The 8,149-nt window shown below is 55.0% G+C and overlaps 2 protein-coding genes across 3 annotated transcripts; one reads left to right on the top strand and one right to left on the bottom strand.

Moving 5' to 3' along the window:
- Window positions 1-3,205, top strand: PRELID1 (PRELI domain containing 1). 2 transcript variants are annotated; one of them, XM_005865495.2, is made up of 5 exons: window positions 1-154; window positions 712-937; window positions 2,149-2,262; window positions 2,376-2,454; window positions 2,680-3,205. In XM_005865495.2, the coding sequence occupies exons 1-5, from the start codon at window positions 63-65 to the stop codon at window positions 2,826-2,828; spliced, it is 660 nt and encodes a 219-aa protein (XP_005865557.1). In that variant the 5' UTR covers window positions 1-62; the 3' UTR covers window positions 2,829-3,205. The 2 variants fall into 2 exon arrangements, with proteins under 2 accessions (XP_005865557.1, XP_014394553.1); XM_014539067.1 differs by lacking the exon at window positions 2,149-2,262 and having other exon boundaries at window positions 7-154.
- Window positions 3,206-3,457: 252 nt separating this feature from the next.
- On the bottom strand, window positions 3,458-8,143 carry MXD3 (MAX dimerization protein 3). The gene is made up of 6 exons (XM_005865494.2): window positions 7,991-8,143; window positions 7,611-7,716; window positions 6,953-6,982; window positions 6,710-6,824; window positions 4,042-4,225; window positions 3,458-3,969 (listed from the first exon to the last, which is right to left on the bottom strand). The coding sequence occupies exons 1-6, from the start codon at window positions 8,058-8,060 to the stop codon at window positions 3,857-3,859; spliced, it is 618 nt and encodes a 205-aa protein (XP_005865556.1). The 5' UTR covers window positions 8,061-8,143; the 3' UTR covers window positions 3,458-3,856.
- Window positions 8,144-8,149: the final 6 nt, after the last annotated feature.

The raw sequence follows: 8,149 nt of genomic DNA, 5'->3' as shown, positions 1-8,149 counted from the left end.
CGTGCCCCCCAGGCTCTGCACCCCTGATGCTGCTCGGGTGCTGACCCCGCCCGGCCGGGACAATGGTGAAGTATTTCCTGGGCCACAGCGTGCTCCGGAGTTCCTGGGACCAAGTGTTCGCTGCCTTCTGGCAGCGGTACCCGAATCCCTACAGGTACGTAGCCGAGGAAGGAGTAACCCCGCCCCCTCGCCGTTTGGAGATCGGAATGTGGGACCGGGAAGGACTCCACATCGAGTCCGAGGTAGGGGATGGCCGGAACCGTGGCCGCCTTGGGGGCCAGAGGACCCTCTGGAGGAAGTGGCCAGGCCTGCAAGGTGCTGGAAGGAGGAGGGCCTGGGCGGTGGTTTCCTTGAGGCCCTAGTCCAAGGTTCTCTGGGTGGCGAGACAGGAAGAGGCGGCCGCACAGGAATTGGGAGGGGTCCCGGGTTTGCAATTCCAGACGCGCTCCTCTGCCTGTGGCTCTCTCCAGCGGTGCAGGTGCAATAAATCATGAAGGCCGGCCACGCCGGAAAGCCCAGGAATCCAGGTCAAGGAGAGGGCGGGAGTCGGAATTTGCCCTGGGATAGGTTCAAGGGAATGCGCCACAACACACATCACTGCAAGTCTGAGGGAAGGCCTGGCCATTCTGGGCCAGGAGGCTAGAGATGGGAGCCGCAGCAGGCAGGCTCAGGGCAGGCTCCTGAAGGTCACCTTCCTCCTGACACCTGCAGCAAACATGTCTTGACGGAAGACATAGTGCACCGGGAGGTGACCCCTGACCAGAAGCTCCTGTCCCGGAGACTCCTGACCAAGACCAACAGGATGCCCCGCTGGGCCGAGCGACTGTTTCCTGCCAATGTCGCTCACTCAGTGTACATCCTGGAGGATGCTATTGTGGACCCACAGAACCAGACCATGACCACCTTCACCTGGAACATCAACCATGCCCGGCTGATGGTGAGACTCCCTTGGTCCCTCAGAACTCCAGATAGTATGGCTAGGGAGCCAGTGATGCTGAGGGAGGGAGGCAGTGGTTTTCAAACAGGAACCCATCAAGCCATGAGGGTGCCTTGGGTGTGCCTCAGAAGGGAGCGGATCTGGGCCCTGTACCCCATGTGGACTAAAGGAGTAACACTCTTATGTGTCTTACATCATGGATTTCTGCCTAAGAGTCTAGGGAAAAGAGGTTCTATATACCTTTGCTCTCTTGTCTTTAAAACTTGATGGGTGATGGGCACAAGGTGCAATATACAGATCTTATAACCTAGAAACCCACACCTGAAACCTGTATGTTCATGTTAACCAATGTCACCCCAATAAATTTAATTTAAGAAAACAAAAACACTTGAAAATATATGTTTTAAATTAGGCAGCAGTTGCCAACCTTTCAGACCTCACGGACCACCGGTTGGCAACCGCTGGTTTAAGGAACACTCTACAATATCTTCTCACGTATGAATATCCTGAAGCTTTCAGAAAACTTTCATTCTCTTTTTCACTTAATCTTCACAGTAACCCTGGGAGGGTAGGGGAGCATAACTCTTGTGCAAAGAGAAAAGTTAGGTTCAAAGAGGGCAAGTGTCCTACAAGGCCACAGAATGAGCTGGCAACTTAATACACTGCCCCAGGGTTATCTGATGCCCCCCAGCATACTTCCCTGAGGGCACTACCTCTGTTTTCTGTTACCAAGATAGTGGTCCTGCTGTAAGAAATGTCTTTCAGTCCAGCTGTGAGACAGGTCTTTGAAGGTTTCTATTGGAAGTACCGATCTACTTTTTCCTCTCTGATGAGAGCTGTGACAATTGCCAGATTTCCATTTTTATTTGGACTTCCAGTGAGCTCAAGAGCTGCAACAGGTGGAAGACAGGCTGAAAACTCTACTCATGACCAGGCAAAGCTACAAAACCAAATCCAGGGGCAGGATGAGCTGGAAGACCCTCTGCTATTCCATGTGCCTTCTAGTTTAAAGGGTCAGAGGAAAGATTAGAGAGAGCACAATGACTTTAATGTTCTTGTTCTTCTGTAAATGCAGCTTGGGGTGCATTAGGGAAATGAATGGATTTTCATTTTATTCTACCTCGTGAAAAGAGGCAGGAGATCAAATTTATGTGAAGTTGGCAAATTGAAAGAATCCCACACAATTGTGGTTGGCCTGACTCCCTGCACAGGTGGTGGAGGAACGATGTGTTTACTGTGTGAACTCTGATAACAGCGGCTGGACCGAAATCCACCGGGAAGCTTGGGTCTCCTCTAGCTTATTTGGCGTCTCCAGAGCTGTCCAGGTGAGCATGACTGTGGGAGTGCTAGGGCTCTGAGGCCCAGGGCATTTGACATAGAGACTGGGCTGGGGGTCAGTGGGCAGCTCAGAATCCTTCCCCTTCTCATCTTTTGCCAGGAATTTGGTCTCGCCCGGTTCAAAAGCAATGTGACCAAGTCAATGAAGGGTTTTGAGTACATCTTGGCCAAGCTGCAAGGTGAGAACCTCCCAGGCACAGGTCGGGGTCAAGTCCTAGGTGCCCTGACTGGTGTGGAACCTGGGGCTGTCACTGCTCCTCTCTAAGCCTGGGACTCCTCATCTGCTCCTGGGCAAATACCACCTTCCCGATGGGGCCTGGCTTGCAGGAAGTGAATGCCGTAGGGAGCGATTAGGTGGGTCTCCTTGGCATCCTCTCAAGCCAGCCTCCTGCCCTTTGCTGCAGGTGAGACCCCTTCCAAAACCCTTGTTGAGACAGCCAAGGAAGCCAAGGAGAAGGCAAAGGAGACGGCACTGGCAGCTACAGAGAAGGCCAAGGACCTTGCCAGCAAGGCAGCCACCAAGAAGCAGCAGCAGCAGCAGCAGTTCGTGTAGCCAGCGCAGACCCTGTGTGGCAGCACACCACACCACCTGCTGCACTCCCTCTGCTCTCCCCCTGTATTTTATTATTAAAAGTCAACTTCCAGCCTGATCTACTCTCTGGGTAGTGGGTTGGAGGTGGTATCTGTTTGGCATCTACAGTGCATCGGACCTGTTATCCGTGTCTGAGCCAGGCCTGCTTCCTGCATTGGATAGCTGAGGAGAGATTTGCCCAGGGTCACGGACAGCATTCAGGCAAAGTGGTCATAAACACTAGACTGTAAGCTCCATGAGGGCAGGGACCTTCGTTTTGTTCTCTGCTGCATCCCAAGTATCTGGAACAATATCTAGCTCATAATAGACACTCAATAAATACTTGTTGAATTCAATCAGCCCCAGCTGTGGAGTCGGAAAGCTTTGGTTCGAATCTTGACTCCACTATATCTTGGCTTTGGGCCTCAGGCAAGTCCTAACACTTGGCCTCAGTCCCACCTGCAAAGTGGGGAAAGACGGCTTAGCTGTGAGGATTAAAGGGGCACTGCGGCAGTCAACAGTGTTAGTTGTAGTGACTGATCTCATTTCCTCTTTCCCATTTTGTGGCTGGAGTTTCCCCATTTTCATCAGGCAAGACCATGGGCAGGAAATGATGAAAGCCTTTTAATGAAAACACTGTACAGTATCTATGGGGCAAAGGCCAGGGGGCCTTGTCTAGGAAGAAAAGTGGAGATGGGCCCAAGAGGCTTCCTGTCCCTGTGGGGACAACAGAACCAAGTGCTACAAAAAAGGCCTGGAAGGGTGGCCCAGGCCTAAGCTGCCTGTCGTGCTGGGCTCAGGGGAGGCCAGGCCCCCTCCCCTCTCCCCTCGGAGGCACTGCAGCAGCCAGCGGAGGGGCAGGAGGAGCACGGGCTCCCATGCCAAGGTCCTTTTAGTCCATTCCAACAGGAGGTGACTGAGCAGCCCTTGAGGCTTGGGGAGGGCTCCTGCCCGGCTGAGTGGAGCAGAGGGTGGTCTCAGGGCAGAGGCACGCTCTGGGGTGGCAAGGGTCATAGCCAGGCGCCGCTGTGTGAGTAGCTGTGCTCCTGGCCCGCACTGAAGCCCCGCAGCAGCTCGGCCTCACCCCCGAACACCACGCTCTCCACGTCCACCTCCAGTTCCTCTGCACAGGGACAGGTCTAGTCAGGAGACCTGGCCCACTGGCCCACCCCACCCTCCGCTTCAGGACACTCACCTTGGTCTGAGTCAGAACGCTCAGAGGAGAGGCCTGAGGAGTCCAGGCTATCTGCCCGCAGCCGCTCCCGTTCACCAGCCCCCACCGGCGCCCGGAGCTGCTCCAGCTGCTGCTGCAGGCTCTGCTGCTTGCTGCGCAGCTGCTCCTTGAGCCTCTGGGCCCGCTGCTCCTGCTCCTCCAGCTTCTGTGGATTCCAGAGGAGCAAAGGGCTGGGGTCAGCTGCCTGGGGCCTGGGCCTCAACCCAGCATAACTCAGCAGCAGGTCATGGCCACTTGGTGACTGCCTGTTCCAGACAGAGGCTCACTAAACCTGGGCTCCAAAGGGTTACCTCCACATCCTCCAGGGAATCAGGCCTTTCTGTCCCATGTAAATGGCCCTTGAGTTCTGTCTAGCTGGGCAGGGGAGGGAGGGCAACAGTCTCAAAAGAACTTCAGGGTTTAGTCAGGTGAGGCCTAGATAGGAGATGTGGAGTGATGAGTGCCGGTATCAAGCAACAGGGATGGGGTGTGGCAGGGGCTGTGACATGATGGCAAGTGTGAACTCCAGCTGAAGGAGGCAGCCACCTCCAGGTTCCAATCAATCACGTGGAAAGAGGCCCAGTGTGGTCCGATCTCTCGGTGTCTTTAAGAGAGCTGGAAAGTCAGATTTTTCATGTCAAATGTCCTCTTAAGTGCTGCCAAGTAGCTAAACTTTTAGGAAACTGTAGACTAAACAAAGGCTACCAGTTTGTAACTCCTGGTCAAGACCCTCCTAGGAACCCTAAGGCTTTTTCATCATTAATTTGCCCCCTCTTCCCCACCACCCCTACCAGAGCTCTGCCAGCCCCGAGTACTAGGAACTCAAAGACCAAGAGTTCTCCCATCAGAGCCCTCGGCGGGCAGGAGCCTGCAGTCAACAAGAAGGAGAGCATGGGGAAGGGACATTGGGACTGAGTGTGGAGGGATGAGTGACAGCTGCTCAGGTGAAGATGGGGGAGGAGAAGCACTCAGGCAGAGGGAGGCCGGGAAGAGCACCAAGAATTCGGCTCTTGGTGGGGATCAGGGAGGAGATGAGACTACAAAAGCAGCCAGTGGCAGCAGTTGAGTGGTGAAGGGCCTTGAGTTCACAGGAAGTAAGGACTGAGACTATCCTGTCAGGAGCCATGAAAGGTTTTCAGCAGAAAAGGCACCTGGACAGATCTGTGTGCAGCAAAGAAATCCTAAGGCAAGGCGGAACAGGATGCAGGGAGTACAGGGCGAGGTGATGGGGCTTCAGGAAGGAGCAATCCACAGGTCCTGCCCACCCACCAGTCTGCACTTGAGGGGCATACCATCCCTCCAAGACCCAGGCCAGGCGAGCCCCACGTGAGAAACAGGCTGCTGTTCAGCTAGGGCAGTGGTCAGCACACTCATTAGTCAACAGAGCCAAATATCAACAGTACAACGACTGAAATTTCTTTTGAGAGCCAAATTTTTTAAACTTAAACTATATAGGTAGGTACACTGTTTTTAACTTAATTAGGGTATTCCTAAGCTGGCCTTTGCTAAAAACGTTCTCAATCTGATTGAGGTACGTTCGCTGAGGTCGACCCCTTCCAACTCTCCCATCCACACTCGTCTTGTATACTTGTTTCGTCTATCTCCTTTCGTTCATCCTCTCTCTATGTCCACCCCCCACTCTTCTAATGCCACTTCTTCAAAATAGACTCGCCCAGGCCGAAAACCGACTTCTGCGCATGGGCCACAAAGTTTCAATCACACTGTACGTGCACGCCCACACATGGTATTTTGTGGAAGAGCCACACTCAAGGGGCCAAAGAGCCGCATGTGGCTCGCGACCACTGAGCTAGGGTGTTACTCAGGCACCATGAGGGGAATGCAGGCACCTCTGGGACAGTGCAGACAGTTCCCACACTGTGATTTATTTACTACATGGCATATCCATCTGTCTGTCACAGCCCAGATACCTAGAATGGCCTAGCAGAGCAGGTGCTCAGTACTTCTTGAAGGAAAGAATGCAAGTCAGGGGACCTGGGCCTGGGTTCTGAATCTGTCCCTCCATTTCTTCCTCTGTCTGAAGAACCGAGAGGGCAAGAAAGGCCTCTTCTATTTCCAAGGCCCCTCCTAATCCCCTCTCTGGGGCTGCCTGGGGCTTTGAGTCTGCACACACTACTCATGTCCGCCAGGGGGCAGCAGCAAGAGCCCCGGGAAAATGGTGACTGCCATCCGGTCCTTTAGGCTTCCTGGCCTCTGGAGCTACCTCCCAAAGTGGCTTCAGGACAGACTGCCCAGAACAGGAGACCTTGAAGGATGGGGAGAGGAAGAGCGAGGACCAGTCCTCTACAGTCTAAGGGACCCTTACACACGACCCATCACATTATCTTCAACAGGCATGCCTCCCCATACAGAGGAGGAAAGGAAGTCCAGAGAGGTTAAGTGCCTGGCCCAGAGCGTCACAGTTGAAATAGAGGTAGTAATAGCTGTAACAACAACAGTGAACATTTATTGGGCAAATGAAGCTTAACATCATTTGCCCAATAAATCCTGAGTTATTTTTTGCTTTTCTTCCCATTTAACAAAATTAAGCACAATGGGCCCCTCTCCCCAGTGTGTCACCCGAGCCCTTCCCTGCTACACCTCTCCACATGTCCTGGTAACCTGGCTCCTGGGTGCAGAGGTAGCTCCCTACCTGGATGTGCATCCTGGCCCGGCGCAGAAGGCTCAGTGTGGTATATCGGGCACAGTCAGCCCCCAGGGGCATCTGCTGCTTCAGCTGCTCCAGGCACTGCTTCAGCTGGGCCCTCCTGCAGGGGAAGGGGTCTGGAGGGCAGTGCCAGCCCAGCCTTGATAGCTAGAGGGCTGACAGGGGAGGGAAGGCCAGAGGAAGACAGTCCCTGAGGCCCAATGCTGTCAGGGCATGGCTGGGACTCACCTGCGCTTCTCCAGCTCGTTGTGCACAGACCTGCCAATGCCAGAGAGGATGGGGTAAGGGGCCATCAGTTGCTGCCCACACCCTCAGTCCCAGGTTCCCAGAGGCTCGAAATCCACTGCAGATCTCTGCCCCAATCTAGCGCAGTATGGCAACCTTGTGCTGGCCTCGGGCACCTGAGTTGCCAGGTGGAGGCAGAGACTCATGGGGAGCTGGTAGGGGGTGGGGCTGAGGGGCAAATGCTGAAAGAGGCCTGCCCAGGTAGCTGTGGAGTGCAAACAGAGGTGACAGTTGAGCTGAGCCAGAAACACAGGTTACCCAAAGCAGGTAGTGGAGAAAGACACTCCAATTGGAGGGAACAGCTTGTGTAAAGGGTGGAGATGAAGAGAGAAAAGGAGGAAGCCTGGGGGGGAAAGTGAGTGATGTGATAGGTGGAGTATAGGAGTGTGAGTGGAAGCCGGACCCAGAACTGCCTTGTTCACATCAGAGGAGCTCAAGAAATAGTCTTTGAATGAATAGAGGGGTGTGTTTGGAGGAAGGGGAGGGGTTTGAATGTCTCCAGAGTAGGTACCTGGCCCAGAAGGCGCAAGCAACAAGGAGGAAGTGGGCTGAGGAGGGACAGCGCCCATCCCCCCTCCCCGTCGCCCCTCGCCCTCCTCACCGCCCACTGTCCAACGCGCCAAGAGCTTGGGGGGATCCCTTCCTCTTTCTGTGGACGGGGCCTGGACTTCGGTGCGGGAACAGGGACGCGTATCCGTGCTCAGCCTCTGCCAGAGAGAGCCCGCGTCGGCGTCAGGCTGGATCTGGTCCCAGCGGGCGCCCCTGGCATGGCACGGTCAGCGAGGGCTTTGGGCGCCAGGACCATATCCCCAACACCCGCCAGCCCGACCGACCGAGGACTCCTCTCCATTTTAAGACGGGGGTGCCCCGGGGCTACTGCGTTAAAGCCAGGTATGCATCCTCCAAGTTGGGAGCCAAGTCTAACCCAGGCCCGTGTCAGCAAGGTCGCCGCCTGGGGTCCAGCCAAGGGTTCCGCCTCACCTCTCTCGCGGCGTTCCAGGAACTCGGCCGCCTGCAGCAGAACCTGGATGTTGCTGGCCACGGATTCCATGTCGGCGACAGCTGGCGGCGGGCGGGCCTGAGTGCGGGCTGGAGGAGCGGCAGCACTTTTGTTACAATGTAACTGACACGGTGCAACAA

Source organism: Myotis brandtii, unplaced genomic scaffold, assembly GCF_000412655.1.
Source record: "Myotis brandtii unplaced genomic scaffold, ASM41265v1 scaffold208, whole genome shotgun sequence".
Classification (NCBI taxonomy): domain Eukaryota; kingdom Metazoa; phylum Chordata; class Mammalia; order Chiroptera; family Vespertilionidae; genus Myotis; species Myotis brandtii.
This window is presented reverse-complemented; position numbering and strand designations above follow the sequence as displayed.

Excerpts from the sequence above, each read along its gene's own strand:
- PRELID1 (XM_005865495.2), top strand. The coding sequence starts at position 63 with ATGGTGAAGTATTTCCTGGGCCACAGCGTGCTCCGGAGTTCCTGGGAC. Across the intron at positions 155-711 it reads CGGTACCCGAATCCCTACAG|CAAACATGTCTTGACGGAAG; the intron begins GTACGTAGCCGA and ends TGACACCTGCAG. Across the intron at positions 938-2,148 it reads TCAACCATGCCCGGCTGATG|GTGGTGGAGGAACGATGTGT; the intron begins GTGAGACTCCCT and ends CTCCCTGCACAG.
- MXD3 (XM_005865494.2), bottom strand. The coding sequence starts at position 8,060 with ATGGAATCCGTGGCCAGCAACATCCAGGTTCTGCTGCAGGCGGCCGAG. Across the intron at positions 6,825-6,952 it reads AACGAGCTGGAGAAGCGCAG|GAGGGCCCAGCTGAAGCAGT; the intron begins GTGAGTCCCAGC and ends CTTCCCCTGCAG. Across the intron at positions 3,970-4,041 it reads GCGTTCTGACTCAGACCAAG|AGGAACTGGAGGTGGACGTG; the intron begins GTGAGTGTCCTG and ends GTCCCTGTGCAG.